The following is a 19,920-nucleotide window of genomic DNA, read 5'->3' as shown; positions in this document are numbered from 1 at the left end:
GTCAGCATTTACAAGAAAATCTCGTAAGGACTCCTTTTCAGTGTGTGTTAACATAATCTTATTTCCCCAGTTAAATAGGCTGCAAAAATCTTACTGTCTACTGTCAACTTGGCCTTTGCGGAGAAGAATAAACCTTCCTAAAAGCATAGAAAGTCAAGCAGTTAAAGGAGAATAGCTTTACATCAAATACCAGAAACTTGGCTGCCTCATTTCTGGCAAGGTCCCTTATTCTCAAAAGGCTACTTTGAAGATAGTGGTGAAGGCTGTTTGCTGCCCTCTTGGACCTCGAGATCTGCCCTAGAGGTTAATATTTCACATGTCCTAGTTCATTAGCTCAGCTGAGACAGGCATAAAGTTCCAAAGGACAAGAAAGCACATTTCTGACCTGTACAAAGTGCTGGACACTAGCAAAGACATTTATGTTGCTTTGTTCTTGATTCTCCTTAACTCGCTTTCCTGTGTCTATTTTACGTGGCTCTGTCCGGAAAGTTAATTGATATGTTAAAGTCAATGGGCTTATGACTTTGAGACCATCTGAAAAAATACAGGTTAAAATCAGTGAATTAAAAAAAAAAAAAGTTAAGTGCAGCAGCATATATAGTAGGAAAGGGAACACAGATCATGTTCAGTTTGAGCCCAGCGACTTATTAGTGGTTGATCTTGTGTTACCGAGTCCATTTCAGTATTCATAAAATAGATACACAGTCTATTCCATAGAGCTGCCAGGGTAAGTGTTTTAAGGACTTGGTAGGTTAGGTGTTTGTGCCATCCCCCTTAACATTAAAAACAAGTCCTCTACCATTTGTGGAATGGGGCTACCGTTAAATAAGTTCTTAACTCAAGTTATTCCTTTTACCAGCATTGAACCTGACCAAGAAAATATCTCTCTGCTCAGGATAATAGGTGAAAAGATAGACTGGGAGGGAGGTGGCAAACATGTGTCATGATATTGCTTTAGAACGCTGTAATCATTAATTAGAATCATTGCTGATACCAATACACTCCTATTGGTGGAAAAGGTAAGGAGGAATAAGGAGGCACCAGCCAAATTGGTCCCTACACAAATTTGTCCCTTCTGAGTATTCCAAAGTGATTGCATGAATCACTTTAAGTGCTAAATAAACTATAGCAGATTGTTTTCTAGTGCAAAGGACATAGTCATCTGAAGATGACTCACACAGTCTTCTGGTATACATTTCTCAGAGCCTTCTCAGAAATCCAAAAAAAACGTGTTGCAGAATCTCTCCCGGTCATCTGATTCTTGTGCCATGGAAAGGGCAAGTCCCCACATGGTTTGTATTAAGTCCAAAATCCAAGTTAGATATCTTCACTCAAATGAAGCTAATTTTATTGACTCAGCATAGTTTCATTTACAACTTTCTATTCTATATTGGCCTTAAAAAGGAGTCAAAATTGATGGGGAGCTCTTCGTGTGACCTTTTGTATATGTTTTTGAACTTTAATTAGTAATCCCTTTTTTATGATAACATCCCTTGTGTGTCTGTTTCCTGATTAGTTTTTGGTCCTTGATCAGAAGAGTCCCTGGGACTAAACCCAGTGAATGAGAAGGACTAGACCTGCTGGTTGTCCTACACCCACTTGTTCCCCTTTATTAAAAAATCCCTTAGCTTAGTGCAATCTAGACACTTTCTTCAGCAATGCCTAGGTTTGGGAAAGCAGTCACGGGAAATTGTAGGGCATCTTTTGGCCCCCAGGTCCCTTTTTCACGCCCAAAGCCTTTCCAAAAATCAGTTCATTATAAAACCTGCTAAAGGTTTTATGAGCACAGCTGACAATTCTGTAACATTGTTGGAAGGATTATGCATTTGAATTTTAAACACTGGATTTAAGTTGATGATTCCTACGGAGGGACCTAAGTCTGGAAGCAAGACTTCTTCTGTCTACCACATGTCAAATGGTAACTTGGACATTTGGGAAATCTGTTCTCTTTAAACCTGTGGAGAAAGAATGTTTATCACTCTGGTACACACATAACTGGATGTACACTTCTGTTAAAATTTTTCGATAAACTTTAATGGTTCTTTGTAAGGGGATTTATCTTTGAGTCTTGGAGCCTATGGGCAGAATCTACCTTCCAATCATTTCAGGGAGCATGGATACCTTTTCAATTGTATGGCCTACAATGGAGACCTGCCCTTGGCTATTACAACCCACCATACACATCCATCTTCTTCAAGGAATAAGCTAAGATGCTAAAGAAACCTTTTCTCCCTACTTCTTTCTCCCTTGCCCCTTGTAACTGCTCATCCCCAACAGTGAAAGGATATAGTCAAAAGATACCAAGTACCTTAAAATAATCCCAGTGCTGTGAAAAGTTGTAGTTCAGTATCTAACAAGAGAAATTTTTTGCTGTAAAACCAAGGTAGCACCACTCACTTTAGAGCTCTTCCATTTTGGCCCTGTCTGCCAACACCAGATTTGAGGCTGGTTTTGAGTTATAAGGTTGTTACATCTTGTATCACCTTTATGACTAAACCGCACACCATTCCCTCTCTCAAGCCCCCTCAAAGTGCTCTGTGGCGCTTCTCAAATTCCATTAAAATACTCTCACTTTAGGACAAAACTTCCCATGTTTAATGAGCTAATAAGTCTTTTCTTCTCAGAAATAATATGTATGCTACAGAAAAGTATGGTATCAGCTTCAAAGGTGAGTGACAAACGTTTATGCCAGGTTACTTTCCAGCCAGAATTGGAGGGGAGGAAGGGAAAGTCTTCAGGGACAAATAGGTAACTGGGATGGGCAGGAAAATGGGGGAAAAGGGAGCTATGCTAATTTGAAAAGGGAAGGAGTCAAAACCAAAATGTTTTCTAAAAGAAATGAGAAGTATTGGGGTTTCTATCCAAGAATGAAAGAAAAGGATGTTGAAGATAAGTAGGGGTAAAATATTTGAGTCTCATATATAAAGTGAAAAAGTCTCAATCTTTGTCCTAAATGCAAGGGGAGCCCCAAGATTAAGTAGGAAATCTTTCAATGTTATTCTAAAATTTAGGGGGCTTCATCATTTAACAACAAAAATCCGGATTATCCCAATTCAATAAACACAAGCCATGGACTGGAGCTTCAGGGTTGTCATGGGAGCAAAAAATGGTGGGAAAAGGGCTCTCAAAGAGGTGTAGGTATCTGATGCATGCAGTCGGATACCCCCAAAAGGATGAAGGCGAAGTAATTGGATTTGGTCAAGAGAGCCATTAGCAGCTGAAGTTGACTTCCTGCGACTAACGTTAAGATGAACAGTCCTATGAGGGGAAGGGGATAGGAAAAGGTGGAGGGTAAGTGCCCTCAATTTTAGATGTTTAGATCATAAGATGATAACTGGAGGACTACAGGGTCACACAGAAGTGTTTTCCTTATTTCTAAGATGAGACGAGCCACTGATAAAAGAAAGGGCCCACTGGGGAGAAGGTGAGGATGCAGGAGGATGAACGTTGATGTGTCTCCTTAGATCAGAGCTTATCTCACCTCCTGACATTGTTAATGTGGGCAAATATCCTCTTGATTTGGGATACGTTTTCTGAAATTAAGAAAATTATTATTGGCTTCCTGAAATTAGAAGAGTGTGGATATGACAAAGAGATTTATCATGTTGTCAGGAAATAAATCTTGGCAACATGAAGCCAACCAAGGCACACAAAATAGAGGTGGTGTATTCGTTTCCAAGGGCTGCCATAACAAATTACAAAAAACTGGGTCACTTGAAACAACGGAAATATATTCTCGCACAGTCTTGGAGGCCAGAAGCCCCCAAATCAAAGTGTCATTGGAGTTCATTCCTTCTGGAGGCTCTGAGGGAGAGCTCATTCCATGCCTCGCCCTTAGCACCTGGTGGACGTTGGCAGTCCTTGGCGTTCCTGATTTGTAGGTGTATCAATCCCATCTCTACCTCTGTCTTCATATCGCTTCCTCCATGTGTCTCTGTGTCTCAAACTTCCCTTTGCCTTTCTTTTATAGTGACATTTGTTACAGAATTTAGGACACTCCCTAAATCTAGGATGATCCCATCTCAAGAGCCTTAACTTAAAGACAATTGCAAATACCCTTTTCTCAGATAAGGTCACATACAAAGGTTCATGGGTTAGGACTTGGACGTATCTTTTTTGCGGGGAGGTGAGGGGCACTATAAGTATATAATAGAGCATCTCTGTAGCGAACATGAGGCTTCCCATGTGAGACTCATCAGTGTAATGTTCAAGGAACTCTGGCTTGGGGCCAGACAGCCTGGGTTGGAGACCTGGTTTCAACTTAGCAGCTGCGTTGTTTAAAACCTCTGTGCCTTGGCATCTTGAGTAAATAAGGCTTTGAGTCCCCTATAGTCTTCATCTGTAAATAGACTGCCTCCCCAGCCACCTACCAGTCAGGTGTCTTTGGGCAAAATTAACTACTAATGGGACTTCCCTGGTGGTCCAGTGGGTAAGACTCCATGCTCCCAATTCAGGTAGCCCGGGTTCGATCCCTGGTCGGGAAGCTAGATCCTGCATGTTTACCAAAACTAAGAATCTGCATGCCACAACTAAGAAGCCTGCATGCCACAACGAAGATCCCACATGCTACAACGAAGACCCGGCACAGCCAAAATGAATAAATAAATATTAAAAAAATTTTTTTTTAATTTTTAATAAAAAAAATTAATGACTAAATCTTCAGATGAAATAATTCAGATAACATTAATCGTATACAGGTTTGTGTAATTGTGTATGTATGTATTTTAAAAGACTATTAAGATTATAAAAAATGAAGAGAGCTTTGGGGGGTAAGATGAATGTACCAGCCCATTCATGGTCTTCACAGGATTACAACACCATGAGTGGCTTTTCTTTGCTTTAGTCTTCAGTTCACATCGAAAGTTAACCTTTCCTAGCGCTCTCAGGAGCTGTGTAGAAATTTTCACTCCTGGGAGGTGAAAGAACCTTTTGAAATGTTAGTTTTGACTTCTGTGTGCTAGCAATGACGACTTTTTTTTTGTTTTACCTACCGTGATACGTAGGGGAGCTTTGTGGAGCACATACCAAAGGGTTCTGAGGATAGTAATACTAAATAATAACACAAGATATGTACAATGAGACACCCCAAAAATCCATTCTTTCCCTGATATGTGCGTTAGTGTCAAAAATGGATGGCTTTTAAAATACAGTGCTTAGATAGCTCTGGAGATCATGTGCAGAATCTTAATACTTAAAAAATATTTATCTATGAATAAGATAAAATTCATAACTCTCCTCATCACTCTCTATATAGTTACATGATTTTTTGAGGAACCAGAATTTTTTTTTTTTTTTTTTTTTTTTTTTTGCAGTACGCGGGCCTCTCACTGCTGTGGCCTCTCCCGTTGCGGAGCACAGGCTCCGGACGCGCAGGCTCAGCGGCCATGGCTCACGGGCCCAGCCGCTCCATGGCATGTGGGATCCTCCCGGACCCGGGCACAAACCCGTGTCCCCTGCATCGGCAGGCGGACTATCAACCACTGCGCCACCAGGGAAGCCCAGGAACCAGAATTTTTAATGCCCAATTTCAGATGCCAGTTGCAATCTTCTCAGCTCAGCATTCAATTTATTTAAACTTTGCTATGAAAACTTATTCATCTACGTGTGACACGTTTTGATCCCTATCTTTAATACTACATTTTTATGCCAAAGTTCCAATATGAATTTCTGAGCTAGATAATAACATTATTTTTATATTTTAATGAGATATAGTTGATTTACAGTATTATATGTTTCAGATGTACAACAGAGTGATTCACAGTTTTTAAAGATTATACTCCATTTATAGTTATTATAAAATATTGGCTATATTCCCCATGCTGTACAATATATCCTTGTAGCTTTTTTATTTTATACATAGTATCAATAGTTTGTACCTATAATCACATTAAGTGTTATCAGATATCAACTACTTAAAGAAACATCCGGTAAATACCCTCTTGGTATTTTGGAAACTACAAAGGAAACAGTCCTACCCACTCCCCTGCTGTCAGAGTTCAGTCTAACAGAGAAGAAAGAACAAAATGAGTCTGAAGAACTACGCTCCCAAATCACGGGTTGTGGGCCTATTTGGACATAAAGTCTGGGTTTGCTATGTTATGATCTCATTATGCCTCTAAACTCTGCCCACAGGTGTCTGCAGCAGGTTATGTTTGTTTGAGACATCTCCATCGGGGATCGCTGGGTGTCACTAAGTGTCTGCTGGTGCTGGAGTTGGCTGTCTGCCTCCTTGCCATGTCTAACGAAGCAGAAACAAGTGCAACTAATGGTCAGCCTGACCAACAGGCGGCACCAAAGGCACCGTCAAAGAAGGAAAAGAAGAAAGGTATGAAGAGGTCCTCTTGAGGCCAATGAGGGGAGCTAGTGGTGGTTACCAGTGACGAAGTGTGACGTTCAAGGCAAAGTAAGAGCTGGCCCTTGCCTTAATTCAATCTCAGCCAAGTGTCAACTTTTCCTAAACAAGAAAGTAAGACTTTGGCAGAGGAGATTGGTCCGATCCATATACAATAAGACGTATCTCTGAACTCTGTGGTTGTACCAATTTGGGTCCTGCTGGGAAGCTTTCATACATCTTGTTCAGTTGGGAAATGCAACTATCAAGTATTACATGGTTATCTTTCAGTAACCTATATACCACTTTGCTTTACTGAAGTAGCCGTTTTATAAAAAATCAAGATCTTTATTTTATGACACCCTCTTCTTTTGACCTGAAGTACCACTAGAAAGTGTCAGCATCCTTAATCATTCATAGTTTGAGAATATGCCGTGATTTCCTTGCCTTTCATGTCCACGCTTTAGAAATGGGAATGAGAAGAGAAGCAGAAGAAGTTATAAAGATGGATAATTATCTTAGTTATTTCCAAGGGAATTTACCCACAATTCTCTTTCACTTTATTGACAGTTCAAAGATGCTAGTAAATTGTGCAGTGGCTTATTTTCCTTTCATTAAAAAAAAGTATTATCCTCCTTATATTCTTTTTAAAAATGATTTTTAAAACTATGCTGAAGAATATCCCCCAATCCCATCTCACATATTCCCGTAAGTTTCCCATAACTCAGCCCAGTCTGCATCTTTAAGAGTTTATTTTCTCTCCGCCCCAATGCCATACACAGTTTTACACAGTGTGATTTTTTTCACTCAAAGGAAGTAAGGATAAGGGTAGAATATTGCATACTTGATCAATTGTAGAATAATCAAGATATTTACTACTCAGATTTTTAGATCCTGGGGCATATTTGGTCATACCTGGGGCTGATATTTCAATACATTTATAAACTTTATCCTCTATTTCGTTCTTTTCTCAGGCACTGAAAAGACAGATGAATATCTTTTGGCCAGATTCAAAGGGGATGGTGTGAAATACAAGGCCAAGCTAATCGGCATTGATGATGTGCCCGATGCAAGAGGGGATAAAATGAGCCAAGATTCTATGATGAAACTAAAGGTAAAGGGGAAAAGCATACTTTGTCTCTATCTTAAGCAAATATGCAGCAGAGGAAATGATATTAGAAGTTTGTATTTACCTATATCTCAATTATTTGAAAGAAAAACTTTTCTAATCACGTAATTGATCCAGCGGTGCTGCATTTTATGAGAAGCCATGAGTTTGTTTGCATATATTGAGTGCTGTCTAGAGACCTGATTTAATCAAGTGTAGCAGGACCCTAGATGCCTTTTCCTTTGAGAAGACCACACTTTCTGAGCCTGGAAGTATTCAGGTAAAATTCAGGAGTCGGCTTCAAAACTGGTGTTCTTTAGTGTTAGCCCTTTGGTTTTTTTAAAATTTTAAATTCTAATATTGCCATGCTGTGAAACTAATGAAGGAAGTAATACTCATTAAATAAGACAAGGCCTAGAAGGAACATCTTTGAATATGTTTGAAGATCTCTGGTCCAGTCTTCTTGTCTTTGCCAATGACTGTTTGGAGGCCAAGGGAATGAGGACTTGTCCAAGTTCACAGAGCTGACTAGTAATTGCCTGGCTCAATGCCTTCTATTTCATCCTGCTGTCTCTTATGAAAGATGCCTAATCCTTTCATAGATGGTAAACCAAGCTGAAAACAAAGCTGATTGCCTTCTAAAATTTTAGAGTCAGAAGCATCATAGGGTTCTTTTAACTAGATTTTTCTTGTTTTCCCAATTTCATCAGGGAATGGCGGCAGCTGCTCGGTCTCAGGGACAACACAAACAAAGGATCTGGGTCAACATTTCTCTTTCTGGAATAAAAATCATTGATGAGAAAACTGGGGTAAGAATTCACTTTCACTGACACCTTTCTGACCACCTGAGTCTGACAACTAATTTGTGACATAAATTTCAGCTCCCCTCTTCCCTTTTCAAAATTCTGTAGGGAAAAAAAAAATCACATATTACTGCACTCCTCCAGAAGTAACAGGAAAAAACAGATAGGGTAGGAGGTGAGGGGTCAAGATACTTTATTTTGAAACTTTTTTCCTATAATAGATGCGGACCTCAAGTCTATAAGTCTAACCTAAACACTGGTATGCCATAGATATCAGTTAGGTATTTTTTGGACCAAGATATACAGCACGAGATCAACTAACCACTGGTTTGTGATGCTATCATAGATCTATGTATGGGTCTCATTTTAATATAAGGTCACGGGTGAACTTACTGGCTAACCAAACAGAGAATACTATCTGAAACACATCTTCTCTTTTCTCTCCTTCTCTCTTTTCCCTTCCTCTTTACCCCATAGATGTAAGCTTGCTCATTTTTTGTGGTTACTCTTATTCTATCACATGAACAGTCCTGCTTATTTTTTGTTTGTTTGTTTGGGCCTTATCAAAAGCTATCATACTTCAAGTCTTCTGGGACTCTTTTCCCTCTACTCAATATAACATCATCAGATTCATCTGCTTAAAATGTTTTTCATTGCTGCACAATAGTTTATTGTATCAGGATACTGTGGGAAGACCTCAAGTTACTATTCAACCCTTCCTAGAGATTCCCATTATCTAATATGCAAAATCCATTGGTCAAACTTAGGGCTCTGGAACCCTGGTACACGCTCACCCACCCTGCTGTCCTCATGCACTTCTGTCTCCACTGTCCCTTAACTTTTGACTCTTGTTTTCACAAGCCTGCCAGAGAATGGTGGCACTTTTCCCACACAAGCATTCTCTCACTCCCAAACCTCCTAAGATGCCCAATCTAAACCTTTCAGTGGTCTTAGGTGCTTGGAAACAAAAGTCAAGACACATTCTGAGCATCTACAAATATGCATGAAGAGTTGAGCCCTACCATCTACTTGAAAGGGTCAAGAGAAATGGGGGAGGGGAATAGCAGGGAAAGCACTGCTAAACCAATAAGCCCTGCCACATGAAACTCCTGTATAATGACGTGGACATCTGTGTGATGTTGACAAATACTTGATGACAGAATCTGGTGACTTCCAGAATGTATTGGGGGTAACTGTACCAATAATACTTAGGAGGGTTCTCTGGCCAGTCTGAGGCAGTCAAAGGATCCTTGTGAACACTCCTCTAGCTTAATTATGCTATTCACTTGAGTTTGTTGAGTTGAGAAAGTAGACCTCCCTGGAATGCTTTAGAGGTGATATGTTCCATCTTCGCTTTAGAAATTCTTGGTCTCCTAATCCTCAGTCCTTCCTTGCGATGTGGCATCACGTCTTTGGGATAGAGAGAATCAAGTATAGATAGTTTAAGAAGGATCATTCTTTCTATTTCTGTTTTCTACTCTTTGTTGTTAGGTTTTTTGTTTTTTGTTTTCCCCTTTTGAGCCCTTCCTAGCAACGATAAATGTAGCAGTAGCCTTCAACCAGGAGTGAAAAAATCTTCAAATGTTTTAGCCTTCTCATATATGCCTTGGTATCTGATGCTTAGTTGTGCTCCAGAGAGAATCTACAAATAGATTCTAGTTTTCTCAATACACCATTTTTGATGTCCCTTTTTTAGGTAATAGAGCATGAACACCCAGTAAATAAGATTTCTTTCATTGCCCGTGATGTGACAGACAACCGAGCATTTGGTTATGTATGTGGAGGGGAAGGCCAACACCAGTTTTTTGCCATAAAAACAGGGCAACAGGTAAGCTCTAAGCTTTGAGGTATACCTGGAGGGGGACTTGAACATGAGAGTGTGTGTCTCTCAACTAGAGAGCCTGCTGGAAACAATTGGATGTAGGAGGACTAAACAGTACCTCAGAGGATGACTATCTTTAATTAGTCTAAGGAATCTTCTTTAAATGTCATTGATACCCATGTAGTGTGTAGCATTGTTAGAACGGACCTTCTCATAAGATCATTGCTGATTTTAGAACGATAGTCAATTATTCCCAGAAATCTTGAAAGGACTTGGAAAATTATCATTGTGCTTCTTGTTTTATCTAAGTATTTTATGTATCTGAGGGTTGGGGTGGGAGTGGTGGTGATCTTCCACAAACCAGGGGAGGGTAGGAAGGAGCTTTAAGAGAAAGGAAGGAAACATTACTAATCAGAACTGATGGGGGACAAAGGGAAGAAAATAGTAAGATTAAAATTCTGATAAAGATGCTTTCTCTCGCTTCAGGCTGAGCCACTAGTTGTTGATCTTAAAGACCTTTTCCAAGTTATCTATAATGTAAAGAAAAAAGAAGAAGAAAAGAAAAAGGTAAGTACTATCTAATACAGGCTCTATTAGACTTAATACAACATTCAAGACCATGTCTGAACATTATGTGAACGCATGGCCTGCCTGGAGTGTTGGCGTCTATGTGGCTCTTCAAAGTATAGAAAGTGATATAGTTTTTGTTCTTCCCAATAGGGCAATGTTTGGATGTTATAGTTAGGCCCTTCTGATTTCTAGTGCCTGACTCTTGTATTTTCTCCCTATAAACTTCACATTGATTCCAGGACTTCCAAGTCCAATAACGCTATTCAAATCCAGTATTGATATGAAAAGGGGAGGAGAATGTAGGGCAGAAATAATATGCAAGACTCTCTCTTGCTTTCTCTTTGTGAACCCATAGGTATATTTATTCCTTTATTTAATTCTCTTTAACTATAATTTACTAAGATCACTGAATTTTTGTCTTTCTTTTTAGATGGAAGAAGCCAGCAAAGCAGTAGAGGTAAAACCACATCTTTACTTCTCGTGAATTGCACGTGTGATGTGTATAAGCCCTTGTTTGCCACCTGCCCAAGCAGCCTTCCCTCCTAGTTTTATTACTATGTGTTCATGACCCTTCTGGTCATAGAAGATGTACAGTTGAATGACTAGTGCCAAAATCTAAACTTCTTAGCAAGCCAATACACTAGGAAATTAAACTGTGTAGGGAAAACTCACCAACTAAACCTTTAATATTTGCCATCTTTTCAGAATGGGAGTGAGGCCCTAATGAATCTTGATGACCAAGCTTGCAAACTGAAATTGGTACGTATGTGATTTTTTATGATTCTTACTTACCTGAACACGGGATTTGCTTCCTAAAGATGTTGTTAATAAAATCCAGTTGCGACAACTCTTTCCCTAACTGTTAGTATAACATTTATGTCAATATACAAAGTGATCTTTTTAGTAAACACTTCTGAATCTAATCCAAATACTTCTTTAAAAGTGTACATCAGGTGGATTTGTTTGGGGACTTGTCTACACTTCCTGACCTAAACAACCTAATATCAAATCTGTATTAGTTAAGTGAAAATCCAGTTGTGACAACTATTTTCCTAAACCTTAGTTTAGGAAACAATTACAACAATATACAAAATCATCTTTTTTAATAGACACATCTGAATCTAATCAAAATACTTTTTTAAGGGTGTTGACCAGATGGATTTGTTTGGGGACATGTCTACACCTCCTGACCTAAGTAGTCCAACAGTAAGTGTCTGTTTTTAAATTTGCAATGTAATGGAAATGACATCTATAACTCAAACTGGCAATTAACCAGAAATCTTGAGCATCTCATTGAAACTTGGAAGGTGACTGCTGATTTTTCTACATAAAGTGTAAATGGCTACTAGAACAAATTTGCATCTTAAGTCACCACGGGAGCCTATCAGCACTACTTCAGATACATTAATATTGCTTAGAAGTTAAATCTGAGCAATAGGTCAGGCAATGTAGTCCATCTGGGTATTACTTAGGATCAGAGGAGGAGCTGAATATTAGTCCTTGGTGTAAGCCTACTTGAAGGAAACGTGTTTGTTAGATGACTAATTGTATAGACTCCTGGTCTCTTAATTTTTTTTTTTTTTCTATTCTTTCTGTTGTGATTTAGCAGCATAAGCTTGGTGTAAAATAAGACTTAAAACAAGAGGCTCAGTTATATTTAACCAAAGCTTGTCTTTGTTAAAAAAGTTGCTCATCCTTTACAGGATATTGTAGTATATCAAGTCTTATTATTATTGATCTGTAACAACTCTGTGAGAATGGAGCAGTAGTTTTCTTTCCAAATAAGGAAGTGGTGATTCAAAAAAACTCTCATTTACCCAAGCAGAGGTCCAGTCTCAAGGCTTAAGCCTAAGTCTCAGACCTTCCAAAACAGTCCTCAAGTGAAATTGCCTGTAATTTTGAATGACTTCTTACAACTTATTTTATTTATTTAACAGTTTCTTGAGTACCTGCTGTTTGCAGGGCACAATGTCAGTGACATCATGGAGTTTACTGTCTAGCAGGGAGACCAACATTAAAACTTATCACAAAGCCTAACAGTTGATGTTACTTACAAGGTATTTATCCAGTTTAGAGGTTCAGGTAATGCCTCTGAGTAAGTGAGTTTCTGGACTTGAACATAAAAGATGAGAAGGCAATAACTAGACAAAAAGGGTATCAGTCTAGAACGTTGGGGAGAATGTTTATCTAGGGGTCACTTATATCAGGGAATTATCAAGCAAGCCTCTGTGACCAAGAGGGTCATAGGAATTAAAGCAGCAGCAGATTGAGGACTAAAAGTCTCACTTGCTGGAGTACTGCAGAGAATGGCATGCCTATGCGATTTCACACAAATGCCCAGGCCCAGTGAGACGGGTAGGAGCAGGGACTGCAGACCCTCTTCTCTACCCCTCCTTTTATGAGAATCACAATGCATAATATAGCGCTTAGAGATCCTAAAAAGCCCGCATTAGAGAAGCCCATTTAATGTTCTTTCAAGTAGTGAGTCCTAACTCGTTTGTCTGTAAAACTTTTTGTAAAACCTTATGTTTGTCTGTAAAACATAAAATGTTTTTCGTAACATTTGTTACCATTGTAAGGATAAACTTTTTGAAATACCAGATTTGATAATCCTGACAGGTCCATCGTAGATCTGAGGTTTTTTGATTCCTAGGCAACTTTGCCCCTCCTCCGTGAGTAGCTCCCTTCCCAAATTAAATTGACATCTGAATGACCTTCATTCCAAGTATTACTGACATTGAAACCAGTAGTATATTAAAAGAGATCAAAACACTCAAGCTATGATGTAGAATTCCAGTGGGATAGGCAAGGAGGCACTGACTGTTTAATCTGCTTCTGTAGACTTCTAGAAAGTTCTAAAAAAGGAAATGAAAAACAACACGAGTAATCTTGAGTCTCATTATTATGAGACCTTACGCATTCTAAGAATTTTTGGCTTGTTGAAATAAAAGGCAAGTTTTAGCTAAACTAACAATAAATTAAAATGATAAATACCATCAAAGTGATGGTATCTGATAAGTAAAAGAATGCTAATGGCGCTAATTATGTGCTAGTTAGACTTTGCCAGTGTGTTCTTACATACTGACTCCATATTCATAGGTCATGAAATAGATTTATCTCTACTTGATAAAACCAGCATGTTTAAAAATTTTGAAATCTCACATCAGTTGCTCTGGAAGAGATGAAGAAAGGCAGAAATCTAAATTAGCTAGACCTTGTTAGTGGTTCCCTAACCCAGCTACCCTTCCCCCAACATTTATACAAAATAGTTTTCTGCATTTCAAGTAAAGCTCATGTTGCAAACTAAGTAACATACCTTAGAATGTAATTTTTTTCGCCAAACCACTTGAACAATATTCTTCCATACTGTATCTCAAAAAAAAAAAGGAAAGAAAAAAAGACCAAAAAGACATGATCTCTAACTTTAAAAACTTGACCGTTTGAAAGCATAGTTATTATGAAAAGAACATAAAGTGTGGTTTCCCCATTAAATCTGGTATGGGGATGGGTATCAGGGCACAAAGCACAGTGTCATATATACGTAAGATGCCATGGGTGGGCACAGGTGAAGCTGAAATAGAAGGATCAATGGGAAAAAGCTTTGTAAAGAACCTGAACTTGAGTTGGGTCTTTGAAGTATGTAGGAAAGTAGAGTAGTAGTTAGGTTAAAAGTAAACGAGGTCTCCTGGTGGGTCATTTTGGAAGTCTGGCTAATGGAGATTATTTTAATACTGGGGAGTAGCAGGAAGTCACTGAAGGCTTTGAGTAAGGAGGTCCAGGATTTGGTAGGCTGGAATGATTAGGCAAGATGAGCTACCTGCAGAAGAGCTAGTCTAGAACTTAGTATTTTAAACCTTGTCTGTGCAGACACACCTTCTTGGTTGCCTGCTTGACCCTCTTACTGGAGCCCCTTAACAGCAGGGACTATATTTCATGCTCAGTTCTTGTCTCTCAGGTGCTTACATGATGGCCAAGTGGATGCAGTGTTTACAGTACAGCAAAGAATTAAAGAAATGCTGACCAAGGGGGTGGACGAGAAGTCTTACATCTTTCAGTTGTAGTCTATGAATCAGACTCTTAATCTTGGATTAACAACGACCTCAACCTGAGGAGAGCCTTATACATTTTACTTATAGGGTGACTATTCAGAAGTCTAACATTGTGGTTCCTGTTTGGTGTCCTAAGGACTTCTTCTGAAGTAAATGAAGGAGAACTCTACCAGCTGTGAACACCCAACTGTTCTAACCCAGAGGTGGCTCATAATAAATGAATAAATATTACAATCACAAGCTTTCGTAATACATTTTGTCCTACCTTTTGATTGTTAAAGACCCCTGCATTAAGAAGCCTTCCAATCAATTTCTTTGATTTTTTTTTTAAGTTTTTTGTTTTGTTTTGTTTTGTTTTTTAATTACAAGTTCTCTCTTCTGACAAGTTCTTCTGGTTATAAAGAGAAAAGCTGGCTTTTAAAAATTGTGCCTTTATACCTAACAGTGAAGGAAGCCAAAATATAGAATACCAATTAGGTCTGATTTAGGACCTAAACTTTTAAAAATTTTGTTCTTTTCTCTTAAAGCTGAGGAGACCTATTCAGTCTCCCTTTTTATTTACTAGTTTGAGAATTTTATATTCCCTTGAGATCATCTTGATCATTGTCCCAATGACCAAAATATTTAATAATCTTCCCAGGATAATACTAGAAAACTAATTTCCATTTCAGCTCGACAGTTTTTATTGTTTATATTCTTCTGTGGCTAGCATAGTTAAGTATTTAATTGATCAAAGTCCATCAGAAGGAAGGTCTGTCAGTATGATAGCTATATCCCAGGGTGAATCCTAATTAGTTGTGTCATTGCCCTGAATAAAGACATGTCAGATTTATCAAATTTGCTGCTTTTATGCTGAGAAGAATGTCATATCTGACAATTGAGAATCCAAATAATTAACATAACTGAAAAATGATAGGGAAGGAATAGAATTTGTAGAGTTATTCATTTAGTATGTCTTTCAAATTAACTCTTACACCCATATCTCCACCTTATACATAAATTAAAGATTAGATTATACATAAATTAAAGGTGACTTCAACATTAGTTGAATTTATCCACTAAGTAGAGGAGACTCCTGTCATGACACAGGCAACACTAAACTATATTATGAAAAAAGGTACAACTATGAGAGGTTAATGTGATATATTATGTTAGATTATATCAGTATTTTGAGTATCATGTTCTTAGAAGGACATAGACAAAAGAGTACGTCCAGAGGAGAGACTAGGATGATGAGAATGAGAGATCCAACTTGGCTACACTTTTAAAAAGATCCTTAAGTATTTAAAGAGGCATACCTGGCAGGCTGTGATGTGAGGGGAAAATCTTCTTTGCCCCCCTAGAGGAAAGACCAATTGTAGGGAAATATATTTGACCTTAAACTTTATTATAACTAGAATTATAAGATATGACTATATTAGGCAATGAATTCACTCATTTAGAGAGGTGATATTAGGTGACTCTGGGGGTACAATAGGAATGTACATCATGTAGGAAGAGGGGCTAGGCCATTTCCTTCAAGCTCAATATGCTTAGATAGTCACTTAGAGTGACTCGAAATCAATTCCCTTTAAGACTGTCAAAGGCATGAATTGAAACAATGATGATTATGAACTCAGCCAGTCTGAAAGGGTGAGGGGAGACATGTGAAGTAAACAACAGTAAGATTTCACTGAATGAAGGGCCAATGAAGTTGAGACTTAAAAGGGCCTGGGAGGGGCAGGGAGGACCTATTCTACAACTAGTAAGTGCACTCAGGGACACGATGGGAGGAGGTAATGGTCAACCAGTAAGACTGAAATCGAATGGAAATTTTGATAATCTTAGTCATCTTATGTAGCTTTCTCATTTGAAGTCACAACGTGGACTAACATTTTCTTTTTTTTTTCTTTCCAAATGTGATAGGAAAGCAAAGATATCCTGTTAGTGGATCTAAACTCTGAAATCGACACCAATCAGAATTCTTTACGAGAAAATCTATTCTTAACAAATGGCATCGCCTCCTGCTCTCTTCCTCGACCAAAGCCTCAGGCATCTTTCTTGCCTGAAAATGCCTTTTCTGCCAATCTCAACTTCTTTCCCACCCCTAATCCTGATCCTTTCCGTGACGATCCTTTTGCACAGCCAGACCAATCGGCACCCTCTTCGTCTGATTCTCTCAAATCTCCAGATCAGAAGAAAGAGAATTTGACTAGCTCGTCTACCCCTCTGAGTAACGGGCCCCTGAATGGGGATGTTGATTACTTTGGTCAGCAGTTTGACCAAATCTCTAACCGGACTGGCAAACAGGAAGCTCAGGCAGGCCTGTGGCCCTTATCAAGTACGCAAACACAGCCAGCAGTGAGAACTCACAATGGGGTATCTGAAAGAGAACAGAACGGCTTCCATATCAAATCCTCCCCGAACCCTTTTGTGGGAAGCCCTCCCAAAGGACTGCCCGTACCGAATGGCGTAAAGCAGGACTTGGAAAGCTCTGTCCAGTCCTTACCACATGACTCCATAGCCATTATCCCACCTCCACAAAGTACCAAACCAGGAAGAGGCAGAAGGACTGCTAAGGTGAATTGTCTCCACATATCCATTGGCAGAATGCATGTTCGGTACCAAAGGGTGGTGTGATGCAAGCTCTCTTTCCTGCTGCTATTGTAGTTTCCTGTGTGGCTGTAACATAGGAGGTGGGATAAGGCGCATCGTTCTCCAGGAATACTTTCCTCTAACTGTCACCCTTTTTAAGCTTCTCACTCGGCAGTGTTTGTCACACCCTGCTTTCTGTTTGCATGTCGTCACATATTATTAACTAAACACAAGTTTTTCCGTTTTTAATGCTGCTATGCTTCTGTACCTCCGGTAAGTTTGATCATCATGTTCTGGGAGGGGAGGGGGAGGGTTCCTGTGATTCCCTTTGTACCTTCCCCGTACTAACACACGCCTCCACACACCCCGGCATATGGCATTCGTGTCCAAGGTGGTGGTCTAAAATTCTCGAGTTTTTCTCCTCTGATTAATGACTGAACAATCCATTGTCTTAAAAGAAACTTATATATTTACTATTACCACTTCCTTCAAAAGCAATTTAAAATGGGGTTTATATAAGTTTCATTTTAAAAATCGCATTGGAATATGCTGGCCTAATGATTAAACTACTGTATCATCTTTATGCAGAATGATTTAAATCCAGAAGAAGGATCAGAATATTTAGGCTACTAACTTACAGTTGCCCTTTCTCTCCCAGCTTCAAGCTTTTAGCTGATAAGGAGACCAGACAGAATCAAATGTGTAAATGAGCAAAGTAGATTTCACTTTGTAGGTCCTCCATTGCGTCAGTCACCAGGACCCAATATTCTGTCCATTGCCAGGATCCGTGTCTTTTTTTTTTTTGTCTTTTGGAGTTTGTTATAATAATTTATCAATAATGGGGAAAAGTTTCTCTTTTTGTGTTCGCAAATTCGAGGTACAGAGTAGGAAACAGAATAGAGCTGGATTTCACTGTTCCTGAGTAACTGCTCTGTGTCCCTCTCTGCCCTGTCAGTCTCCAGCAAAAGACTTACTTGCATCAGACATCTTTGCTCCTCTCGTCTCAGAACCTCCAGGCCAGACATCTCCAGGACAACCTGCAACCATACAGACCAAGCCCCTGGACCTCTTCAAAACAAGTGCTGCTGCCCCAGTAGGGCCCCTTGGGGGTCTAGGTAGGTGTGTAGAGATGGAGTTAGGTTTGGCTCTGTTACTTTCACTCCTAAGATGGTAATTCATAGGAGGGAGCACTTCATATCCATGGGGGTTCCTGGGGCATAAGATTTGAGCATCCTAGGGAGCCTTTTCCCACTTTTACTTCTCTACAACCCACCCCTATTAGGTACTCTTGACCTGTAACTGGAATTTGACTCCTTGAATTGGCATGTGAGAAGAAATCCATTTTTAGTATCGCACTTACCTGAACCAACCGGTCATGGCTTACTGAAGACAGTAGGAAGGGATTCTGAAGCCCAGACCAGCTTCATTGGAGAAACAGGGTTGAGATGAGAGAGCCTTGTCTATCATCTCTATTTGAAGAAGTAGCAACATGCATGTCTTCCATGCAATTTGCCATTACTAAATTGAAGCGCTGTCCCCTATTTAACCTCTTGGTTAAAGGAAGGGATATACACCCCAAGAGGGCTATAAGTTAAATCTGAAGCAAGTGTGAGTAATTGAATGAAAGTGCCGGGTTCTGAGCCCAGCTCTGTTTCTAGGCATATGGTGGGTGTGAGACAGGCATATATCTTGATCAGTCTCTGAATAGTTCAGCCTTAGCAGCTCCTTGCTGGTATTTTGGCTAGATGGGTGTCTTAGTAGAGTTAGTAAGTCCACAGTATAGAAGTCTGAAGTTGAAGAGAACACAGAAATAAGGGAAGAGATGGAATTTTATCAGATACCCAAGAGGTGATGCTGCTGTCATTCAAAAATGTGTCACCAGCTCTGCAAGCCACTGGGCCGCTCTGTGGCAGGACGTTGGGGAAGGCCACTTGGCCGAGGGCTGGCCCTGCTACTCGTTGCCTGAAGCCTCCAGTTCTTTCCTGCCTCCATGGAACAGTCTTCAGAAACCCCGACAATGGTCTTTGCTCTCCTGCTGGGGCTTCTCTTTGTTTTTCTACTTCTTATCTCCTCTACAAGCTCCAAATAGACTCTGTCTTGGGAGGGGGCTGAGGGGGGGGGGGCTATGGGTGAAGAGAGACTCTCCCCTATTTTGTAAAATCTGACCAGGGATCTTGGCTTTCTCTGCCTCCTGCTGAGTCAATCATCAGGACTCTTTTTTTTCCTGCTGTTTTCCGCCAAAGGAAAATATTTTGGTTCTGTCATCTTAAATCCGCTCCATCCTATCTGGAGCGTGGTAGCAACAGGAGGGTTGGTTCCCACCTGCTGAGTGGCTGAAATCCCTGCAGGTGTGAGAAGCCCACTTGTTCCAGGTCTCTGCTTGGCGTTGACACCATCAGGAGACTCTCCCCAAGCACTTCATATCTCTTGGGGTCTTCCCCTTTCTGCATCCCTTTCTCCTCCACCCTCAAGTGGAGCTGGCTGGTGCTTTCCCTGCAGAAGGAGAGAGAGCTTGTATGCAGTGCCTGCGGCTAGGTCACATCGCAGAGCTTTGTAGTTTCATATCAATGCCCCGAAGCATTTTTACAGCCGATATTTAACAAGTCAGCCTGAAAATACAGCTGGACCCTATAACTGTTAATTTATTCAGACGAGGTGAAGCT

General features: G+C 39.8%; 1 protein-coding gene across 4 annotated transcripts in view; it reads left to right on the top strand.

Annotated features, from left to right (window-relative positions):
* DAB2 (DAB adaptor protein 2) overlaps nucleotides 1-19,920 on the top strand; it is a 52,498-nt gene that overhangs the window by 23,737 nt on the left and 8,841 nt on the right. For 3 of the 4 annotated variants that reach the window (XM_082650245.1, XM_082650243.1, XM_082650242.1), the window contains exons 2-11: nucleotides 6,133-6,325; nucleotides 7,306-7,445; nucleotides 8,150-8,248; nucleotides 9,939-10,070; nucleotides 10,551-10,631; nucleotides 11,065-11,091; nucleotides 11,340-11,393; nucleotides 11,778-11,840; nucleotides 16,589-17,242; nucleotides 18,213-18,372. In XM_082650245.1, the coding sequence (XP_082506371.1) occupies nucleotides 6,235-6,325; nucleotides 7,306-7,445; nucleotides 8,150-8,248; nucleotides 9,939-10,070; nucleotides 10,551-10,631; nucleotides 11,065-11,091; nucleotides 11,340-11,393; nucleotides 11,778-11,840; nucleotides 16,589-17,242; nucleotides 18,213-18,372 (1,501 nt within the window). In that variant the 5' untranslated portion in view covers nucleotides 6,133-6,234. The remainder of the gene's footprint in view (nucleotides 1-6,132; nucleotides 6,326-7,305; nucleotides 7,446-8,149; nucleotides 8,249-9,938; nucleotides 10,071-10,550; nucleotides 10,632-11,064; nucleotides 11,092-11,339; nucleotides 11,394-11,777; nucleotides 11,841-16,588; nucleotides 17,243-18,212; nucleotides 18,373-19,920) is intronic. The other variant, XM_082650244.1, reaches the window with a different exon arrangement.

Source organism: Grampus griseus, assembly GCF_964374135.1.
Source record: "Grampus griseus genome assembly, chromosome: 3".
In the NCBI taxonomy this organism is placed as follows: Eukaryota; Metazoa; Chordata; class Mammalia; order Artiodactyla; family Delphinidae; genus Grampus; species Grampus griseus.
This window is presented reverse-complemented; position numbering and strand designations above follow the sequence as displayed.